Here is a 23,440-nt window from a genome sequence, read left to right on the forward strand (position 1 = left end):
CAAAAAATGGCACTACAGCATGTAAAAATATAAAGTAAGCTCTGGTAGACTTGGTTCTATGGTAGGTCTTAAAGGGTTAAAGAAGTAAATGTTGCTGCCATCAGTCTGGGAAGGGTTAGAAGGCAATCTCCAAACAACCTGCATCCATCGCTCTACAGTGAGTGAAAAACATTGTTCCCAGGACTGGACGCCCCGATAAATTCATCCCAAAGTCAAACTGCAGTATTTAGAGGGAGTGCAAAAAACCATCTCAGACTCTTCAGGTCTCAGTTAGTATCAAGTATTAAGTTCATGACAGTACAATTAGAAAAAGACAAACATGTATGACTTTTTTGGAAGAGATTTCAGGAGAAGGCTTCTTCTTTCTAAAAAGAACATGGCAGCAAAGCTTTGGCTTGAAAAGCAGCATCAGAATAAACTACAAGACTTCTGGAAAGTGAGACTAAAGTGGACGTGTTTTGCACGGCACTACATTTGGAGAAAAGCCAACAGCACAAACACCTCATACTAGCATATGATTTGGACTCGTTTTTCAGCGACAGGATCTCAGTACCTGCAGTCACTGAGTCATGAACTCCTGTGTATCTCTAAGTATTCTAGAGTCAGATGAGTCCGTCTGTCTGACAAGCTTGGCTGAAACTGGTTCATGCAACAGGACAATGATCCCACGCGCAGCAGCAAATCTACAACAGTATGGCTGAAAAAGAAAATAATTTTTTTGTTTGTTTTTTTTAATAAATGACCTATAAATTCATACTTTTTAATAATTGTAGCTTGATACAAGATATCCTTTGGTGGCTATTGCAGGTTTCTGTCCTCCCAGTATTACAAATCACCTTCTGCATCTTTTGTTTGTTTTTTTTCTTCTTCTCCTTCTTCAGGATCTGAACAAAAAGCAGACTCTGAAGGACTTGGAGTGTGCCATGCTGCTGCGTCACCACGAATCCACCCAGGAGCTGGAGTTCCGCCAGCTGAGTTTGGTGCAGCGTACGCGGGCCGAGCTGATCCGCACGCAACACCAGACGGAGCTCACCAACCAGATGGAGTATAACAAGAGGCGTGAGCAAGAGCTGCGTCAGAAACACGCCGTGGAGGTCCGCCAACAGCCCAAGAGCCTCAAAGTGAGTGACAGCACCCAGAGCCAGGGGTCTCCCGAGGAGGGAAAGAGCGAGCCGACAGAGGGGCCGAGCGGCAGCTGGGACAGCGAGGGAGGGGGGGAGGAGCTAGAGGAAGAAAAGGAGAGCGAGGTGGCGGCGAAGGAGGTGTATGATGTTGGGGATGAGCTTGATGGAGTAGTAGATGATGAAGATGAAGTTTTTAGCAGAGGGGTAGATGAGGTGGAGGGTGTGCGTGTCGCTGTGGCTGAGGGGAAGGACGAGGTAGACGAGGAGGGAAGTAAATCAGAAGATGTAGTTGAGTGGAAAGTCGGTGAAGAGGAGACAGAAGTCAGGGAAGTAGAAGGAGTGCAGTGGGAGTACGAAGAGGATCATGGTAACTCTGCACGCATAGAGACCGAAGAAGAAGAAGAGGGCAGGGGTGTAGCTGACGGTTGTCCGTCGGAGCTCATCTTGTCCTCGTCCCCAGAAAAGAGGCGGCTGCGTGAGCGAGACATCGATGAGCTGTCAGAGTTTTACTTCCCTGACGCCTCTGAGGAGCTGGAGCCCATACCCGTCTCACCCCCACCCGCACCCCCTGCCCAGACTTCTCTCCCCTCACTCTTCTCTCACGGCATCTGCCTCCTCCTCTCCCTCTCTGTCGCTGCGCAGCCTTCCAACCTCACTTTGCTGCTGCTCTCCATCTTCCTCCTCTCCCTCCGCCGCTCTCCACCCCTGCCCTCGGTGGCATCCGTTCTCCTCTCTGCTGAGCTTGCCTTCTTGGCGCTCTTCTTCTCGTACCTTTTCCTTCGTTCCTGCTGTTCTCTGTCGCTTTCCACCTACCTGACTCTCAGCCTCTGGGCCAATGGCCTCTTCAGTTTAGGGCTCTCCATCAGTTTGGGGATTTATTACATCCCCATTATTTTCATCTCAGCCTCCTTCCTCAGCTCTCCCTCCATTTTCCTTTCCCTCTATTTGATCGTGGTCCTGATTGTCAGGCCAGCCCGTGATTTCTTCCAGCTCGCGCCCCGCAAAGTCAACCGCCTCTGCATGCGCGTCCTCTTCCGCCTTCCTCGGCCACTGTTTGCCATGTGCCAGTCTGTGCTGGGCGGTATGGCTGAGCGTAACCTTTATGAGATGTTTCCTAAAGCAGGCCGCAACTGGGGTGTTCGCCAGTCCAAAATCCCAGTTCCACTAAAGAGCCTGGCCTTGGAGTATCAGGCTCAATGCAGGAGCACCTCTCTTGTAGCCAAGGGCCTGCTGTGGGTGAAGCGTTTCGGCAGACGCCCCCTCGGCATCTTGGCAGATCTAGCTAACTCGGTAGTGCTAAAACTAGCCCGGCAGGTCGTTAAAAAGCTGCCGCTCAGGGTCAGGATAAAACTCCAAACCCTTGGCATCTTGAAAAAGGAAATTCCAAGCAGGTTACCGCGCCTGCTGCCCCGGGAGGTCAGAGAGAGGAGACAGAGGGAGAGGAGGAGGAGAGAGAGGGAGAGACAGAGGAGGGAAGAGAGGGAGAGGATGTTTCGTGAGGAGACGAGGTGGGAATGTGGATTGAGACGAACTTCATCGGGACGGTTTGTCAAGGGGAAAATTCGGCCGTGGAGATAGCAAGAGTGAGACATGTCGGGAACATTTTGGTGTGAGATTGTGTGAATGTGTGTGTGCGAGCGTGCGTGTGTGTGCACGCCATTGTGCAGCCATTCATTGCGTGTTTGGGCCTCATTGTCTCCTTTGTTACTCAAACTGGTCACATTTTTAAAGATGAGCCGTATTTAACCCACACACTCGTATGCACACAGAGGTTTGTGTGCGCTGGCTCCAGAAGCGTGTGTGTGTGCGCACGCACATAACAAGCCATATTACTGAATGAGCTGGCTCGAGCAACTTGAACAAGCTGTCGAACCCACAGTTGCTGAATGAAACCCAGTGAAGTTTTAATATTTCATTATTTTTGCTTTTTGTAAAAGTTCCTTTAGAAGTTTCTTTAATTTTTATTATTTTGCTCTTAATTTGTAAGACAGATATTTTTTTTTATGGTTATTTTTGAGACCGTTTTTTGTGCAATCTTTTGTTCTTCTTCATAGTTGTCTTACTTCACAGGGTGCGCTGTTTCCTCAGTGCTTCGAACAAATATTAGAGTGTTATCTAGCTCAACGGCTGTAATATCTCTCCCCAAAGCACAAAGTACTGTGAAAATGAAAGATCGTCAATGATTTCACTAACATCAGCCTGAACACTAGCTCTCAGCCGACTGAAAAGTGCAATAAACCGCTGAGTGGTGACGTCTCGGACCATCGTGAGAGCAGAGAGGAATAATTATTAATATTTTGGTCTTAAATGATTAAGTATGGGGCCATTTAGCTGGAACAAAAAACATATTCAGTTGATCTAGAATACGTTTATACATTATTATTATTATTATTATTATTATACATGCAGCTAGTGAATACATCATCTAGATTCTAGTTGGATATTATGACTATTATGTTTTATTGCATGTTGTGCAATAATCTTGTTATGATTTACCATGTAAACATTTCGCTCGTAGTAATGGAATAAGAAGTGCCTGCTTTCAAGAGTCTGTTGTGAAGTGATATCCTAAATCTATAGCGGAAACATGAGGAATCAGGATATGTTTTTGCATAGTGAAAGTATAAGAAACTGTTTAATATTTCAATGTAACTCATTTAATATGAAGCCATATAGACAATCTTTTGAGGTAGAATTATAGTAAAAAGATTGAAACTACTGAATGTGAAAAATGAGGCGGAGCAGGTCGAATGAAGAGAAGGCAGATATCTGATTCTATCAATATTTTGTTTTGCACTGTGTTGAAAGGTATTAAAGAAATACAAATATCTATGAAAAGATCGTTTCAATTTTAGCTCGTGAAGCTTAAAAAATACACCCATCGCAACTCCACTTCACCCGGCCTACGGGTTCAGCAAACCCAATTATAATCGGACAAGCTGAAAACCAAAATGTTTGAGCCTTTTAAAAAAAAAAAAAAAAGAGAGAGAAAAAAAAAAGACTGAAATGATAAGGAAATGAACTTTCTGATCAGTCAGTTCATCATTTCAGCTCAGCGTCAGTCAGACCAAAAGAAACCCACGGTTAATTCTGCTGTTTGTGTCTCTGCTAAACGCCAAAATCCTTTGAGTTCATGTAAATGAAGCCGGAGCAAATTCGTAAAATGCGTTAGCGCTTAAAAAGGCAGGAATAAAGAGCTTTGTTTGTGTCGCCACATGTGAGCTGTTTTTGTGGAGGGACGGTACTGAGTAGGAAAGCTCAGTCTTAACTGTATTTTCACCCAAAGAAAAGGAAAAAATGTGTTTTGGGTTTTTTTGTTGTTGTTTTTTTGCATCTTGCAATTCGAGCTTTAAAAGAAAAGTTTCAATCAATGTTTTATTTGAATGTAACTTGTTCCTTTTGTGTATGTTTACATGTCTGCATTCTGTTTTGTTGTGACACTGAGTGTTTCCACAGAGTTATATCACCTTGAGTTTTTTTTAATATATATATTTAATTAATGCAGTATTTATAAGAGCAGTGCTGCATTGTGTTGGGCAGACATTTCGTCATCCTTTTATTCTCATTTTAGCTGAATGAGTGTTGGCATACTGTACAGCCGTGTGCTCGCAAGCATAGAGAAACATTTTGTCATACACAAAAATAAATTCTTTTGTGTTCAAATCATTGTCTTGTTTGTTTTTGATTTTTTTTTTTGTTTCCATTATTATCATGTCTCCATTTGCTTACTTTCTTCCTTATCTCACTGCGCAAAGAATCCTTTTTACCTTTTTGTTCATTCCTCCTGTATCATCACACATTCCTGTTGTCGTCTGTCGTCCCCTTTTTGCCCCATTTATAAGCCACCAAAAACATTATTACCAAGTATAAACATAAAATTGTGATTATGACTTGCAAATATTTATGGGATTAAATGGCGATCGTCTGATTCGACCTGACCCAGATTATGCTCGAGGTCTGGGCCGTTTGTTTAACAGCAGAGTATTGATCAGGTTTTAGTGAAATGAGATCAGTCTTTCTTGGACATGACTCGTTAGTTTGTGCAGTACATGAAAACAACTCTTGATTTATTATCGCCTGACAAATATACAGAAAGGCTCATTCTTAAGAATAAACATCAGATTAAAGGTCCTAGAAAGTGTTTTTACATATATACATTTATATACAGTGCTTTACAAATGTATCAGGCTGCCTGTCATTAAAACAAAACAACTTTAAGTCCATCAAAACGTGTTTAAAAATTACTGAATTGATGTTGTTATACACAGAAATTTGAGTCGCCACACCGGATGTGTCTCCGAGAAGTCTGAAATTAATCAAGCATAACATTTAACCACTTAAAAGAAATTTGGCACCTTAATTAAACAATAATGTGCTTTACTATTAACTCCTGCCTTTTTCTTTTGAGTAGAATTAAAAATGGATAGCAAAATAATTATATTTTAGCATTTAAAAATATTCATTTGCATTAAAGAGCTCACACATAGGGATGATTAACAGTTACAGGACCAGATCAGGTCACCACAAAATGTTAGGTTATGACAGCAAAACCTTTTCCTACCTATTTAGAAAGTGTATTTTACATTATTTATTTAAGTTGCATGCGTTCATGCTTTGCCTTGGATCAGTGTATTACATTTTCCTTGCACACAGCCTTTAACTTTGCCCCAGTAAGTCATCGGCCAACGTGATGCTTTAATCTATTTCTCAGTACACTAAAAATAAACTAGTTCCTTGGACTTTTGAGCAGACTGTGTACTGTGTGTTTCGTCCAGCTGCTGGTTTATGTGAGCACCTGAAAAAGTTCACAGCGATTGTGTAAAATCACCAAAGCAGGGCTTAAACTTTGCTGCTCCCTCGGACCCTTCTGATTTCAAGCACTTTCTTCAGAGGGAAATAATATTGACATAAGCAACAAGAAAAGGTAAATTTATTTAAATAAAAGAAGCCAAGTCATCTCATTAAGACCATCGCAGAGCTTTGATTACACTGGAATTAAGTAGGACTTCCTTATATGTTTATTTAAATGTTATAAATCCAACCTCTTAAATATAAATGTTAATCTAAGATGCAGACATTCATCATAAGAATGTGATTTTTAGACTCAGAATTTAGATGATGTGCGTTTTAACCATCCAACAAGTCTTCATAAACGGTAAATCTCCAACATGTGTTTTCATGACAAAGGACATTTCCTTATGTGGCCGTGATGGTGTCATCCAACAGTTCAGCAGGTGTTTACACTTTAAATATGTAAAATGTTTGACACATCTGTCAGCGTGATCATTTCTACAATCAATAGGAGCACTTTAGCCGAGCTGCTTCCATCTTTCTTCTGTCTCCTTCAGTCCAAAGAGCTTCAGATCAAGCGTCAGTTCCAGGACACCTGCAAGATCCAAACCCGCCAGTACAAGGCCCTGCGCAACCACCTGCTGGAGAACACGCCCAAATCGGACCACAAGGCCGTGCTGAAGCGGCTGAAGGATGAGCAGACTCGTAAGCTGGCCATCCTGGCCGAGCAGTATGACCACTCCATCAATGACATGCTGTCCACACAAGCTGTGAGTAAGGCAAGGAGACGTCGTTCACTTCACACTCGCACCACACCACCAGCACCACTGCTGTGCCTGGCTTGGGGGATCTTCCTGCCTGCCTGTCTACCTGCCCGCCAACCAACCACCTCCTGGTCCCTCAGTGTTAATTAAATTTTGTAGCTTGTGATCTGTCCTGCTACCTGCCCCTGCAGTTAAACAGGTCCTTCCTCAAAAAAACATCCATTCAAAGTAGGAATATTGAAGAGAGGAAAAAGTGATGACAGCTTTGTGAGAGGTTCAGAAGATAAACGTTAGAGGTTCTGCTATAGCCATAAATTCAGGGCTCTTATTCAGCCACATAAGAGTGCTATAAACTCAGTTTATCTTTATCATTTTATATAAACGTATCACTTTTCCTAAATGGAGTGTAGTAATTGACTAAACTCTGAATCAATTTTAAGCCATATTGTGTAATTAGAGCAATAACTTCTAACTGGCACTTAGGTAAAAATCAGCTGTGCCAGGTCGTGTTTAATTTTTAATTGAGGCTGTTTGGTCAATGATGAATGTGTAATCAGCGGACCATAAAGTCAAGATGTTGCTGTTGTTGGACCACAGATGAACTGTTCCTTTATCATCACAGCAAATTATGAACCATGCACCAGTAAAATCATAACACAGTTAAACCACTAAACTTTCAGTCTGTGAATCAGTTCATCTAAAGTGTTTGAATAGTTTAGCCTACCCTGGGGAAATAAGAAAACCTGGGAGGCCCAACAAACAAGTGATGCCCTGGGACTCCTCAGCAGATCAGTCCGGCCATGGCCCAACAAGGTCTTTTTCCCACATGCAACACTGCAAAGATCCCACCTCTGCTGTGCTTTGTTTTCCACTTCACAGCTGCAGTGACTCCAGTTTAAGGAAAAAGAAGATAATTAAGTGAGGCTTAAATGCCCCATGAATCACAGCAGAACCTAACATAAAGTTTAAATGTAATTTAGACTGATTTAAACTGCTGAAGCCTGCGACCCGTTCTCTTGTACATATTAAGCAAGAAATGAGCTGATTGATAATAGACAGGTTCTATTTTTCACTGTGAAAGGTGCCCACATTTTCTAAGCCTGTGCCTCCTTAATCACTTTCAGACCATCCTGTAAAAGCTTCTCTCAGTCAGTCGCCGGCCTCTTAGTGTCGGAGTCATTCACATGTAAATCCTAAACTCCTAAATGAATGAAACAAAGTAAGAAGACGATGGGACGTAACAAAATGTCTCTTGGATAACATGATCCTCTGCGCTGCTTTAATTACCTCGATACGGAAGAGCGCCACGTCGGTCCGCTAAGCCAAATCCCCGCCGCCCTTGTTTGTTCTACTCATGCTGCGACTGCAGCTAAAGTCTGTTTGGGACGGTTTCCCAAACACTGATTAAACTTATAATCCAGAGGTCAGGAAAATATATATTTATCTGTCTGTCATCTGAAACATGAGCCAAACTATAAAACAGACATGACACACAGAGGTCGAAGCACTTCAACACTTTGAAGAAAATATTCTTTTATTGATTTATTTTGGAATATGTTGAATATGCACACACGCTTTTATTAACTTCCCAATCCTTTCCCCTTTTCTTTCCTTGCTCTTCTAACCTTATGAACACATGCAAAGTGATTCCACCTTCAGATCTCTCTTGGTTTGTTTTTTCCACTTAAACACTCCTTTTTCTCTTCCTCTTAGCTTCGACTGGATGAGACGCAGGAAGCGGAGTACAAGGTGTTGCGGATGCAGCTGCAGCAGGAGCTGGAGTTGCTTAACGCCTACCAGAGCAAGATCAAGATCCACACGGACACGCAGCACGAGAGAGAAGTCAAGGATCTGGAGCAGAGGGTGTCCATCCGCCGGGCCCTGCTGGAACAGAGGGTTAGAGCCTTTTGTCACTCGTGTTCAAAGTAAAGCTTCTTAGAATAAAGTGCAAGGACCTCAAACAAGCAAACAGAGAAGATCCCAGACAGGTGTAGCTCATCTTTTCACTAGCACATTGAATGATAAATAACAGTCGCTGACGACTCCAAGAGGGCAAGATGTTTTTGGTGTCCGTCATCCAAAGTTCTCCTACAGGCCACATTTGGCCTCGACTTGTGCCCCTCCCTGATGCGTAGTCTTGTTGTCTCGGTTTAGCCACCTTGCACGGGCCAAAATTCAGGCATGTCAGGACTTTTGAGTCACATCTGAGCCAAACGTAGCAAATAAGTGCCAAAAATAGTCCAGATTAGGCTCAGATCTGTCTGCTGTCTGGGCACCTTTAACACAGTGTCCCCCTGCAAGCTGTTTTTGGAGCTTTATTTAATGACATAGACCTCTGTCTGTTCTTCTATGGAAAGTGGAAAGAGGTTGTTGTTTGTTTTTTTTAGCTGGAAATAATGGAGGATTGTGTAGCTATTAGTTAACAGTTACAATCTAACGCCTACAGTTCCTCGTCACTTTTATTGATATCTCACAATGACATCTGGGCAGCTCTGTCTACGAAGGATGATGATAAAAAGCTCTCCATGTCCTCAGACTGACTGAAGAATCATAGACTGTACATAAAAGATGGATGTAGTCATCCAAAACAGGAATCCAGTGAAGATGTGTCTTAACCCTGCAGTCTTTATAACAACCAAAGAAATCTGTGGATAAATTACTCCAATTCTAACTTGACCTCATTAACTTCATTCCTGGTTAGTTTATGGTCTGAATCGCTACTTTTAAGTACTTTGTTTTTATTAATGCAATGATTGCACATGCGTTTTTTGTTAATGTTTTGTTAGATCGAGGAGGAGATGCTGTCCCTGCAGAATGAGCGCTCAGAGCGTATCCGCACCCTCCTGGAACGGCAGGCCAGCGAGATCGAGACGTTTGATGCAGAGAGCCTACGTCTGGGTTTTAGCAACATGGCGCTGACCGGCATTCCCAGCGATGCCTACCCCAAGCAGGGCTACTCCAACGTGCCGCCCTCCAGCTCCCGCTCAGCTGGCCACTGGAGTCACGGCATCCACCCGCAGAATGTGCCCTCGCAGCAGCTCTCCCGCCGCAGCCACAACAGCAGCGGCGGCGGGGATCGCAGGGGCGAGTCCTCCTCTTCCTCGCACGGCCTGGGCATGGCCCTGGGGCTGGGCCGGGAGGGGAGGGAGATGCACCACTCGTCGCGCTCTTCCGCCTCTTCTTCCTCCTCCTCCTCCTCCTCGTCTTCCTCCCACCACCAGCGACACCACCTACCCCAGCACTACCACCACCAGAGCACGCCACAGCTCTACCGCGAGCGGGAGAGGGATCGAGATAGGGAGCGGGAGAAGGAGAGGGAGCGGGAGTGGGCCGGAGTGCGGGGCTCCGGCGGCGACCTGGCCCACCCACACCCCCTGCCCTTCTCCCATCACCTGCCCTCGCGCTCCTCCTCTCAGTCCCTGGCGATGCTGCCTCCCCCGCCCCCTGCCCCTCCCTCCATCTCCGGGCCGTCCTCCTCCTCTTCTTCTTCCTCCTCCTCGCAGGGGGGGATTTATGTCGGAGGTGGAGGCGGCGGTGGCAGCGGGCTGGCAGTGCGCGGCGCCCCCAGCCTGATGGCCCTGAGAAACAGCCCCCAACCTCTGAGGAGAACGGCGTCCGGCGGGGGGCCAGGAGGTGCTGGGGGTAGCGACGGCGTCCTGAGCCGAAGCACCTCAGTCACTTCGCACATCTCCAACGGCTCCCACCTCTCCTACTCTTAGACAGCAGGCGTTAAAACAGCAGAGAGCCCGATAGGAAGAAGGGTGGGAGTGATTTAGGAAGGTAGCTATCACAGGCTGCATCTCAATACTCTCAGCTTGCCACCTTTCTTTCTTTCCTTCCTGGGCTGATCTCAATTCTAAACTCTTAACACAAAGGATTTAGGGACGTCGCTATTTTCTCTAAACGCACAGAAGGTCAAAGAGATCAGAAGCAAAGAAAGGACAAACTGACATTATTGAGCTGCACCCTGCCTCTTTAGACTCAGGGTGGGTGGAGAGGTTTCCTTCCATTCCCACAAGTATCAAAGAGGAAGGGAGGGAGGAATGTAACCACCTGTAAAATCATTGGATTAGGGTGACATTAGGTAAAAAAAAAAAAAAGACACTTCTGTTTAATGTTTTTATCTTTGTATAAAAGTGAGATGAGGTGCGTGAAAGAGGGGACGATTAGCAATTTTTTCCCTGTATGTGTCCTCCTGGAACTGCACAGAGAGAGAGAGGGGGGATGGCAGCCATGTCTTCTTCTATGATATTCTTTGCTGGAATGGAGAAAGAGCGAGGATGAGGGAGGAAACGAGGGTGATGTTTTGTTGCTTGTGTGTGTACTCGTATGTAGTTCGTAGTAGTCGAGATATTATCCAGCAAGCGCCCATAAACTGGACGCGCCGAATGGGCAGAATGCAAGAAGAAAAATTAAGGGGGGGGTTACTCTAATATCCAGACTTCTGGAGTTTGGAAAAACATTTTTTTATTGCTTTAAACATTTACTTTTTTTGTTAATTTCTCTCTTTTTTTGTATTGTGTATTTAAAAGAAAAACCACACGCGTAAAAAAGTTGCTCAGAACGTCACCAATGCCTTTAAGGGGTTCTTAAAGGGATGTCGTGCCATCTGAATTTTTTTTTTTTTTTTTAAATTTGACGGCTGTGAGGTGATTCAAAGCCGAATACAAATAACACGGAATGTTTGTAAAGTTAAGAGACTCTTCTTCAAAAAAGAGATAAAAGAAAAAGGAAAAATGGGATGAGGAAAAATCTTTATGTGGAAATGTACAAATACATATGGAGAGAGGGGGGGAAAACACATAGCTTTCTGGCATCCATGACGTATTGAGTATCTAAACAACATAGGTGTCTATGGGAGTCACTCCAATTGCATGAGATAGATGTGCAAAAAAGAAAAAAGAAAAAAAAACATTTGTAAAAACATGACGAAACACATTTGAAATGTATCGTACCTGTCCCGAGTTTCACTGGCATTTAAAATCACTCGTCCCACATTTGGTTTGTTTTTGGATCTTTACTGTACATATTTATGGGAATATTAAAGAAAAAAACAATAAAAAAAACAATCATTTGGTTTTATAGAGTAACAAAGATAATGATAGTAATTTTGATATATTCAAAAACGACTATTGAATTTCAAGATTTAGAGTGACAGCTCCAATTGCATTTTCTATAGGTGTCAATATTACCATAACTAATCCTGATGTAAGTGTTGTTGTAATCATGTTCACGGTTATTTTTTTATTTTAATTTTTTTCTTGCGATAAGCAAAAAGGGCCCACTTTTGGCTGTGTAACAAAGAAACAAAAAAACACAAAAAAAGGTGATAAAACTGTTGTCAGGTGTGGTGTGTTCAAGGTCTTAATGATTATTAATAAGGGATTATTGATAATTGTTAATGATTTATTTTGTATGTGTGTCAAGCGGTAAAGTCTAGTTATATTACCACTTCTTTCTTTTTTTTCCATTTTTAGACTGAATTTCAGAGACACTCTTACAACAACACCCTGCTATTCACGTGAACACAGACCTCTTCTGGACTCTCATAGAGGAAAAAAAATTGGCCACTGGAATGTAAACGCTGGTTTTCCTTTTTTATTTGTTTTCAGGGTAAAGTTGAGAATCTGACTGCTGAAGGGTGCAGCATGCAATCAGTATGTTTTTAAAAAAAAAGAAAGTTTTAAAGTGTGCGGAGGAGGAAGTGAAAGGACGGGCCTCGACCGAGCTGCTGTGGAGGTGCGCCCTCTGGTGCCGGCACAGCAGCAGTGACAGCAGCAGCCCGTCCACACGGATCAATAAGACCCATCAGTGTTTGGTGTGACGCCCACAGAGGGTCTCGTGGGCGGACATTTACTTGAAGAAGATCAGAAATAACTTTTTTGTTTCTGTTTTTATTTTATTTTATTATTATTGTTACTTTATTTAAAAAAATGGAAAAAAGGATAATCACCCTGCTGTTTGTATGACTCAGAAACACCAGCTCAAGACAATTCCCTGTATAACCTACTACTTTATGCTTGGTTGGAATCTCAGTGCATGCATAAACTCCTTATATAAACTAAGACTGGTGGATTGGAGACGGCCGTTGTGTGTGGGGACATCAGTGTGACTGTGTTTTTAGACCGGCTGTCAGGGGTTTCGGTGAGAGGCAGGGGAGTCTCGGTTCCCGTGGCGAGCCCTGGATGAAGGAGAATGAGGATTGAACACATGCTCGGCGGTGCTTTGCAGAGATTTTGGGGGGAGGGTGTTGAAATTCTTATTAAATATTCAAGTCAAGCAATTCCAAGCTTGAGGAAGGAGAGGAATAAGGGTCTTAACACATGTACTGGAAAAGAAATGGGGTGCTTTAAAAAAGTAATTTAAAAAAAGATAATAAATTGATATTAACACATTAACTTGTCTTGATTTAATTTTTGGTTTTCATGTAACTTTTAAGTATCTGAAAAACGGGCCTAAATGATCTTAGTTTCAGTTTCTAAAGTGTGAATATTTTCTGTTTTTTAAGATATGGCAAAGAACATCTGTCAGTGTTTTTAAATATTTTTTAGGCAGTAGGGGGCTGAAAATATGGAGGACCAAAATTTAACTTTTGTTTTTAAATGACTGTAACTAAATTGGTATCATCAGTTAGTCTTTCAAATGACATGTTTTTATTTGCGTTTGAATTTACCCATTTATTTATTTAATGTTATTTATCAATGTATTTTTATTTTTTAAATAAAATCCAAGTTTTCAATGTAATTCCTATGTATCATTTTTCCAATTTTAATATTTACATTCTGCAGTTAGTCTTTATATAGAAAAAGCTCAGGTTTTTGCTGATCAACAAACCTTCTAGTGTAATGATGGCACTGTTTTTAAATTGGACAGACCATACATATATGTGTGTATGTATATAATATTATTACAAATATTTATTTGTAATAATATTTTGTTACAGTTTTTTAATTTAATACATTTTTTTCATTGGCATACTTGGTCCTCCGTATGCCCAGTTAAAGTCCCCCTCTTTAAAATTCAGGGTCTCATATTGTTTTATTCATTTAGACATCACTAATTATACATAACTGAAGATGGACCCTTTATTCTTACACTTACCAGTGATCCTAGTGATTTTCTGGGCTCCTTAGTTTAAAATGAAATGGTTTCCCTATGATGATGACGCAAACTTTTCTAATTATCTATAATATATTCGTTTTATAAAAATAAGTCAAGTCAAATATTCACATCCTTTTAATTGTTATTTTTCCTCCTAAGCAGACAAATGCTTCGCTAAACAATTACTCTCGTCCATTGTGTTCATATCCTGAGCTGCTATTTGTCCTCCACTGTATCTCTGACATCATTAGCCTGACTGGGAGGATCTGTGCGCACTGCCCTTTAAGATGCGTCTGTCATCGCTCCGTTAATGGAAAGTCACTCCGGCTGTTTTCTGCGGTGCAGATCTGTTCAGTAAGGGCCTGGCTGGAGGAAGGCGGGGAGAAAAAAAAACACGCACGAGTGGATTTTGTGTCGGCCGAAAACCCAGGAAGGAAGCGGGAGAAGGGACAGGGCTCCGCCGAGAGAGACGGAAATGAGAGGGGGGTGTCCAAAGAGGAAACCCTATCCCTTTAAGAGCAAGTGGGACATAGCGGTGCGAGAAAAGGAGAGGAGGGGGAGAAGAAAGAGGAATTAAAAAAGAAAAGGAAGAAAGAGACAGGGAGGGAGGAGGGAGAGCGGGCGATAAAAAAAGAAAGATGACATCCTCGCAGCTGAACGGCCGAGGTGGAGCGATAGGCTGCGGCCCGGCGAGAGCGCCGCTCGCCGGGGTCAGGGCTTGAATCCAACAGCGAGGCTTCGACAAACACCCGATTGGCCTATTTGGGGGGAAATCGGAAAAAAAATATTTGGATTCATAAATTAAAAACAAAGCATGACCTGCTGTGCTGCCAGATACGTGTGTTATAACCCATATTTGTTCTTTTGCGTAAAAATACGCATTTATTTCACGCAGGTTGGCTTATTGTTTGTTGCTAAAGTGTGATACTGTGAGATGCGAGGTTTTTTGTTTTTTTGCTTCTTTTTTTCTGGAAGTAGTTTGGACTGTGTGATCCTGCGCTTCAGTGAGACTGCTGTTTAAATTAATTAAAGTTAGAAACCAAAGTCAAAGAGAGAAACGGGCTGTTATTGGCCTGGCCTGCTCCACCACTGCCTGTGTACCGCAGCGTGCGTTAGTCAACAGCTGCGTGCATTTTAATCGTCAGCACTAGGCTACCTCAATGAGAGAAACATATTTTTGCAGACGGCTTTTTTCGCGTTTTTCCAGAGGACCCGGGAGCCCGGCGTTTCTGCTGCCGGACAGGCGGCTGTTTGCGCCCCGATCAGCGGCGGGCCGACCCGAAGAAAGCGATGCAAAGACCGCTCTCCTCGATCTCAATCCAGAGCTGACTTTCTAATCTCCATCGCTGTGGCGCAAAATGGATGCTGCTTGGAGCAATTTTCTCTTCCAGGTAGGCCTCTCTCTTTCCTCTTTGCTCTGCTTTCACTTTAACAGCTCGCGTGCTGTCGCGCAGGCCTCCCCCTCTCTCTCCCTCTGTCTGTCTCTCAGTGTGGGTCCACAGCTGTCCTGCAGCCCTCACTTCTTGCATTTACTACGCCGCACTCTTGGAGAAGATATAGCTGTGACTTGTGTTTACATTTGGTGATGGCCTTCTCCTTTGCTTCTCCAGAGTACTCCCACTCAAAACCAAGTGGAGGGGAGCCTCCAATCAGAGCTCTTGCCAGTTCATACGAGTTCTCCCCAGACCCCACCCACAGAGCACATAGCACAGCCTCCTTCAACTGTGGACACCACTGCTCTCAGTGAGGAACCTCTGCCTGGTAAGGGGACACTGCACTCTTAAACACCTGTGGAGCTGAGAAAAAGTGTTTGTGAAAAGACCGGACACAGCGAGGCAGATGATGGCCACAAAAATTTGAATCTCTTAAAATAGCCGAGTACTTAAACGTGCAAATGCAAATGGCAGCGAATGAACCACTTGTGTGGTCTAAAAAATGTAAAAAGTGTACAGGTCACTCATGGATTATCAGGTACAGGTGAATGACACAGTGTAGAGCATCTCAGCATCGCTATGACAACAGCATGAAGAATATCAACTCATACACTGGTGATCAGAGCAGGATTGTGTAGTTTATGAATAATGTGTATTTATTTTTGCTATCATAGAAAGCAACTAAATTTCTTTAATCCTACCAAGCCTGAGCCATGAAGCTCTTCAGCACATCGTCTTCACTTGTGTGCCAGCAGAAAAATAAGAAATATGGAGCACTGACCACCACATCCCCATCTGTCACTCAGATAATAAGTCACCCTCCCAAAATGTGAATATTTTCGATTATACGTGTCATCTGTGGTTGATAAGAGAATATCTTTGAGGTTTAGAGTGTCTGAAGAACTCATTTCTGAATGGACTTTAATCTCATCAGAATAGTTAATGCAATGGTTACTATAGTAACAGCCCTGCGCAATATATCAATCATATCAGCCAGTCATTTTAATAGCTAACCAGTTAGTTATGTAAGCTAAAAAAAAAAGTTTAAAAATCTTTTTCTATTACATCTTCTTAAGATGGACTTTTCTGCTTTGGATTTTTTTTTTTTTTTTTTTTTTTGGGCTAGTTGACCTTCCAGAGGTTTATATTTAGACCGGCCACATACACTGTATGTATCTGTTTTCCTGCAGGATGCCTTAAAGGATCATATAAAGCATCAAAAGTTAACATCTTTCCTTCTTTCTTTCTTTCTTTTTTCCATCATCTGTCTTTCCTCACACCTCCCTCGGCTCCAGTGAAGCCCGTGTCTCGGCCAGCTCGCGTGCAACACATCTGTGCCATCTGCAACAAGCAGTTCAAGAACAACTACAACCTGCGGCGGCACCAGTCGGTCCACACTGGGGTACGCATGAAGGACAGGGCCAGAGAGCAGGCGGAGGGAGCAAAGGAGAGAGCTGCCAGCCAGGTGGTGGCGGCGGCGGCGGACCCGTCGGCAATGGCGGTGGGGGCCGGAGGGAGGGCGGAGAGGCCCCATGTTCCCCTCTCCCTGCTGCACCTCTCCGCGCCTCCCCCTCTCGCCCCTCCCGGTGTGCTGGCGGGCGTTCAGCAGCCTCCCCTGGGTGGTCAGGATTGTGAAGGGGTGGCCATGCCAAACGTAATGGCTAGTGTTAACCCTCATGCTCCGCCTCCTGCTGCTGTCGTCATGGCCACAGGGGCGGCAGTACAGGTGGGTCAGGGCCTTGTGGAGATGGCTGTCGTCAACCCCGAACCTTCAAGCATGTTGTTTCTTAAGCTGCCTGACCGGAGGGATGGTTAAGACGTCTTCTCCCCGCAAGCAGCTGCCCGTGTGTCACCTGCTTTGTATTTGATTCAAATTCCCCAGTTTCTCACATTTTCCATAAAGCCCAGGAACAGAAATCCGTTAAGGGACCAGTAAATTCCATCCCAGTGTTTGGCACTGGTCCCTCAGTTTGAGAAACACTGTGCTTGGAAGCCTCCCCCATGCTCCCCTGCATGTTCTCTGTAACACAAACAGTGTGAAAGTGGCTAAATGTTTTGCACAAATAGTGAAAACTTTGCACAACCCACACTTAATTGGCAAAATCTCAGCGTGCATCTTGCATGGTTTCCACATAAGAAACAGGGCAGCCAACAATGAACGCATTTCTTTTCACAGTGCAGCAGCGAAAAGCTTAACGTCTGAACTCTGTAGTGTGCTTATCTTGTCTGCTTTGCCTCAGCGGCCCACGAACCCCAACCCCAACCCCGTGAGGAAGAACCACGCCTGTGAGACGTGTGGGAAGGCCTTCAGAGACGTCTACCATCTCAACCGTCACCGCCTGTCCCACTCAGACGAGAAGCCGTTCTCCTGTCCCATCTGCCAGCAGCGCTTCAAGAGGAAGGACCGCATGAGCCACCACGTGCGCTCCCACCAGGGCGGCGTGGAGAAACCCTACATTTGCCCCCACTGTGGAAAGGCTTTCTCCAGGTAATGCAGCAGAACGAATGTTCCCGACACACTTGCGGCACGTGAAGAATTTCCTGCTCTGACGTGTTTCTCTGTTCTTTCTCTGCTCCCAAGGCCCGACCACCTCAATAGTCACGTCAGACAGGTGCACTCCTCAGAACGACCCTTCAAATGCCCCGTAAGTCACAATTATCTCGTGTTTTATCTTCACTTTACTTTACACGTTTAGTCACTTCACTGTGTGCATAGTGTTCCTCTTACACATTGCAGTGCTTTTATATTTTCAGCTTATATATTGCAGACAGACACGAGTATATGAACAATGAGAATATTACCATGGAAACCGATGTGGATAAAGTACATATGTATCTTAATCAGATATGTAGGCATAACATTTATTTAACATTATTGTGAACATTATGCCTACATGCAGCACAACTGAAGCTGGATATTTACACAGGCAAGATCAGCATGTCTCATCGCACACTTGTGTGTTTATGTATATGTGCATCTACATGCGTCATACATAAAGATGTGAACTACAGATCTTTGAACTTTCGTTAACTTAAATTTGATAAATATTGGTTTATCAACTATATGATGACGAACCGTGACAGTAGAAATGATAAAACTCTTTCACACAGATACACACAGACTTATTAGACTGTGGATCACTCACACAGTCCAATATAAATATATATATAAATATAAATATGCAGCCATCATGACACTGAAGTTATGAAATTCTCTTTTACTGTATCATTGTATGATCAACAGAACAAAATCTTGCATAACAATTTTTTTTTGCACTTATTGAGGGGTGAGAGTCTCTGTGCTGAGTGTAGTAGCAGTCATTACATAGTTCACGTGGCCCTTTAAACATACATAGATTTATCTGTTTATTTATTTATAAAAAATAACTTTTACCACTGCTGTTTTTTAATTTTTGTTATTATGATTAAGTAAATTAGCTTACCAACAGTACAAACAGACCAAATAATCATATGCTATGGGCATGCGCTAACTGTATAAAAAAGATGGAGTTAGCTGCTGACATCACAGTGGTTTGTGAAGCCCTCTTTGAAGTCTCAATTCTGACATCATGACTGTCACCATCCTGGGGGGGGGGGGGGGGGGTTTACAGCCTGAAGTGAACATGTTTGGATAAGAGGGCAAAGTGCTAAGTTGCTAGCTAACGCAAGATAGCAAACAGATACCTGCTAATAACTGCTAAGTAAAGAATTTTACTCACCAAAACTGGAGCTTAGGCTTCTTGAACAGGCTGTTAGGTCCATTATCCACAAAGCAAAGCATAGTATTTGTCTGATAAATGCCCTGGAAATCTTTAAAATGTCAAAAGCACCCCAAAGAAATTAGCTGTGGTACAGTGGCGCTAACAGCTACAGCTTCCTCTGTCAGCATTAGCAGTGTGAACATTGTTTTGGACATATATTGATCCTGAAAAGGTAAAATAGCTGTAGAACCTAAACACTTTAAACAAATGTATTTCTTCTGTAAAGAAAGTCTGATGCCTGAAACAGTGCGTTAGCGACGAACAGTGTGCGGAATACATTTGTGGGTTTTCAAATATGTGCAGCTGTCACTAAGATTTTGTGGCGTGCAAAACATAATATTGTAAAACCTCACTTTAAAAATTGTAGTTTGCGAAAAGTTTTGCCATCATATTGTCATATTGCTTTCTTGTTTTTTCAGACATGTGAGTCCAGTTTCGCTACTAAGGATCGTTTGCGTGCACATATGATTCGCCACGAAGAGAAGGTGCCCTGCCACATCTGTGGGAAGCTCCTGTCAGCTGCTTACATCACAGATCACATGAGAGTGCACAACCAGTCGCAGCACCACTCATGCCATCTCTGTAACCGCAGTAAGTACAGGTGTTTTATTGCACTACATTCAATATAAATTGCATTTTGAGGGAGGAAACACGGACATTAAAGCAGACATAGCTTTAGGGATGAAACAGAGACTGTGGACTCTGTAGTAAAAATGTCAAAAACAAAAAGACCACAGTGCACCTGGCTTAACCTTTTTTACTCTTTTGTTCTTGCTTTGTGTGAAAGATGAAGAAAAAACAGAGAAAAGGATCATTTATCTTGCTCTGCCTGAAGAAAACAAAATCAATCTACCATCACCGCTATAGCACGCGCTTATGTGCTGCACTATTTCCTGGCTGAGTGCTGCAAATGCCTGAAGTCACAGCTGTTTGTTCAGCAGTTTTACTGCGATAGCAAACCTCCAGAATGTTTCAGAGAAAGAGTCCAGTGACTTTGAACGTGGCATGATTTTTAGTGCCAGACCTGAGTATTTCAAAAACTGCTGATCTGCTGGGATCAAAACCATCTTTAGGGTTTACAAAGAACAGTCTATAAAATATCCGGTCATGAGCAGTTCTCTGGATGACTGCGTTGAGCTGATAGGAAGGCAACAGTAACTCAGATAACTTCTTATTACAACCAAGTTATGCAGAAATAAAGCAGAGTATTGATTTCTCCTGCAACATGGTGGGGTCAGAATTTGGAATAAGCTTCATAAAAGCATGGCTCAGTCCTATGGCCATGAGCCATAAAAGCATGGTTCATGACTCAGTCCTTATATCAGTGGTAGTGATGGTGCACTGGTGCGTCAGATATTTTCTTGGCACACTTTGAATCTCTTAGAACAAAGTCTCAGAGGAATGTTTCCAGCACCTTGTTGAATCTTTGCCAGGAGTACAACCCAGTACTAGCAAGGTGTACCTAACAATGTGGCCAGTTGACTCTTGTTGCATAACACTTAACTGAAAAGTGTCCATATAAACTTCACACAGAAGGCCCCGGCCAGATGGTGGAGTCGAACTCGAGACATTCTTGCGGTGACAAGTGTATTTGTAAAATTTCAGACTGTTAACATGAGGTTCCAACATCAGTATTTGATATTTATTTAGTGTCCAATCACATTTACACACTCGTTCTTTCACTTATGACAGTTTACATATTTAAATATGGTATTATAATAACATGGTAGCACTGTGGTTGGCAGGCTTGGGTCAGGGGAGTCTTGCAAAAGAGAAAAAAATAAAACCTTGAGTTTTTAATTTGTCGTTTTATGAGCTTGCTGCATTGTTTTGTTTGTGCTTGGATCTCAATTGCATCATCTCTCGCTGAAGTAACGCTTCTCGGCTCTCTCCCTCTCGCCCATCAGGCTTCACCACACTGACGTACCTTCGTGTCCACGCTCAGAAGCACCACGGCCAGGAGTGGAAGGACAGCCCGGGGGGCTTTGGCGGCAGCGCCTCTGGCGGCATGCTCGTCTGTCACTTGTGTGGCGTCCACTGCAAGACGCCCACCCAGCTCCAGGGTCACATGGGCACCCACACCAACAACCAGGCCGCCCAGAACCCCGTCACCTCTAATGTGGCTGCCAGCAGCTCAATCACCCTTAGCAACATGGTGACAGCACCCACCGTCTACGTCACCGGTAACACGGTGGTGGACCTGCTCGTCACAGACTGCTCTAGCATTGCAGCACCGCAACCCCAAAGTTAGCAGTAGAGAGCTCATCAGCAATAACCCCTGTCCTTCAGCAGAGGGCAAGGTCAGAGACGGTTGGAGTTACTCGTAGATGCTGATCCGATTTTAGTTTTGTCACATCCCCACTCACGGGTAAGGTTAGGATGAAGAGTTGAGGGGAGATTAACACCAGTCAGTGCTCAAGGGCAGTTTAACCTCAGAGTTGCAGAGCTGAGGCACCAGAGAAAAGGAGAAAATGGAGGAGCCGGGGAGGGGGTCAGACAAAAGGACATTTGTAGCTGCAGGAGGTTCAGTGACACTAACGACAAACGTGGATGTGTTGTCCAGATATTTCCGAGTGCTCTTGTACGTTTAAAACTCCAATGAAGCTGTGGTATTGTGAGCATCTACTGTATCACTCTCCTCTCTCTTTCCTCTCTCTCTGTCTCTTCCCTCGACCCCGGCGTCGGCTGCTCTCTGCAAGCGCACCAAGTACTGTATGTATATCTCACACCAGCTCTGATCTTACCTCCATTTTGCAGCTCACTTACTAAGAATCCAAAAGGCTTGCATTTAAAATAAGTAAAGAAAAAAAGTAGCAGGGAGAGAGCAACTCCCAGAAAATAAAACGAAGAATCGGTTTAGAGGGGAGGTCGCGTGGATGGGTGCGCGGAAGTCTCGGCTCGACTCGCATGTTGGCTTGTATTTTGTTTTATTTCATTTGTTTTTTTTCAGAGAATTAACTTTTGATTTGAAGCGGCGATGATCGTTTCTTTAAGTCTCTTTGATTCGGATGTTTGTAGATCGGGACAGAAGACGGCATGCATTCGTGGGATGTACTTTATTCATTTGTCTCCATAAAGGTACAGAGATGACGAGAGAGTTGCGTTCAGCACCGTCAAGCACCTTAAACTTGTTATTGCTGGATTCTGTAAAGGATCGAAGTGGGTTTAAGATTTCTTGGATTTTTCTCGCTCTGAGTCTTCCTCTCTGGGTCTAGCCTTTGAAATTAAAAAAAAAAAGAAAAGAAAAAGCAAGAAACAACTGCTAACAAACACTTCAGCTTCTGACATGGCGAAATCTTGCACCTGAGAACTACCTTTTTGCATGAAAACAAGCTAGCTCAGTCATGCGTATTGTTAGGGAGCTGTGATGACAAAAGAAACTTTTCAGCAGTTCCACTAAGTAAGTTAGTTGGCTGTAAACAATAATATTTATAAAAGTGTTGATTTCATTCAGACATTTTTAACATTGTTGGCCATTCATTTGATTGTATCGCCACAGTCCTTTTGTTTTCTCTATGTACCAGTCCAATGAGTGAAACTTATGCATTAGATTTAGTCATTTAACCCTCTGTATAGCACATAATGTTTCGAACACGTCATTTTGCATTAATCATGTGAAGAATGGACTTTTTTTTTTAGTTATATTGTGGGTGATTGAGTGGTGTTGAAAGGGCTTCTAAAGTCACAAGTTGGAGTTTGATGACATAAGTCGGAATTTGCTGTAAACTAAATCCTGGTTTCGTACTGGAGCGAGTTTTCAGTTTTGTGTTGATACGTTATCTCGAGATTCATAGAGTTCTTTTCACCTTTTTTTTTTCTTCCTTTTTCTTTTCCTTTGGAAATACGTTCTTCCTGTTGAGAAAATTAGTGAATTACTACAAGTTAATTTTTAGCTTTTCTCCATTACATTAAGAAAAAAAAAGTAATACCTCTACTCTAGGATTCTGTACAGCTCTTGTGATACATCTTAATGCCTTATCGTACTCAACTGCATTTTAATTCTTTTATGATAAAATATTTCAAATCTTAGTCATGGATTCATTAAGAATATTAATGGGATGTATTTATATTTATATTTTTATATTTCTCAACAGTATGCATGTCTAAAAGGTTGTTAGAGCAAAAAAAAAAATCAATGATGCTTACTACAGTCATAAATATTATGTTATTTTGTAGATGCAGTAGAGTTCATGTTATTATTTTGTAATTTGGACAATTTAAATTAAAAAGAGTAAATGGGCACTGGTTTGTGGGCTGATCCTTTCTCCGACCGTGTAAGACGATCGTCCATTCATCTCGGTCCCGGTGGGGCCTGGAGCCTCTTTCAGTAGATACTGAGTAAATGGCAGGGTACATGCAGGACAGGTCTCTACTCCATCACAGGGCTAACTCAGAGAGACAGGCAATCATTCACACCCCCGCCAACTAACCTAACGTGCATGTCTTTGGACTGTGAGAAGAAGCCA

At 43.1% G+C, this 23,440-nt stretch overlaps 2 protein-coding genes across 4 annotated transcripts in view; both read left to right on the forward strand.

Annotated features, from left to right (window-relative positions):
* Positions 1 to 11,676, forward strand: part of taok2b (TAO kinase 2b) — a 31,249-nt gene extending 19,573 nt beyond the window's left edge. The window contains exons 17-20 of one of the 2 annotated variants that reach the window (XM_085416314.1): positions 882 to 1,121; positions 6,473 to 6,685; positions 8,393 to 8,575; positions 9,466 to 11,676. In XM_085416314.1, coding sequence (XP_085272440.1) covers positions 882 to 1,121; positions 6,473 to 6,685; positions 8,393 to 8,575; positions 9,466 to 10,398 — 1,569 coding nt within the window. In that variant the 3' untranslated portion in view covers positions 10,399 to 11,676. Of the gene's footprint in view, positions 1 to 881; positions 4,126 to 6,472; positions 6,686 to 8,392; positions 8,576 to 9,465 lie in introns of those variants that run through there. The other variant, XM_085416313.1, reaches the window with a different exon arrangement.
* Positions 11,677 to 14,204: 2,528 nt separating this feature from the next.
* On the forward strand, positions 14,205 to 23,210 carry mazb (MYC-associated zinc finger protein b (purine-binding transcription factor)). 2 transcript variants are annotated; one of them, XM_085416318.1, is made up of 7 exons: positions 14,205 to 15,171; positions 15,391 to 15,541; positions 16,509 to 16,939; positions 17,454 to 17,701; positions 17,795 to 17,858; positions 19,394 to 19,565; positions 20,882 to 23,210. In XM_085416318.1, the coding sequence occupies exons 1-7, from the start codon at positions 15,139 to 15,141 to the stop codon at positions 21,223 to 21,225; spliced, it is 1,443 nt and encodes a 480-aa protein (XP_085272444.1). In that variant the 5' UTR covers positions 14,205 to 15,138; the 3' UTR covers positions 21,226 to 23,210. The 2 variants fall into 2 exon arrangements, with proteins under 2 accessions (XP_085272444.1, XP_085272445.1); XM_085416319.1 differs by having other exon boundaries at positions 14,214 to 15,171; positions 16,509 to 16,615.
* The last annotated feature ends 230 nt before the right edge of the window (positions 23,211 to 23,440 follow it).

Source organism: Rhamphochromis longiceps, linkage group LG8, assembly GCF_057381845.1.
Source record: "Rhamphochromis longiceps isolate RC_006_pf linkage group LG8, R_longiceps_female_GT1.1, whole genome shotgun sequence".
Classification (NCBI taxonomy): Eukaryota; Metazoa; Chordata; class Actinopteri; order Cichliformes; family Cichlidae; genus Rhamphochromis; species Rhamphochromis longiceps.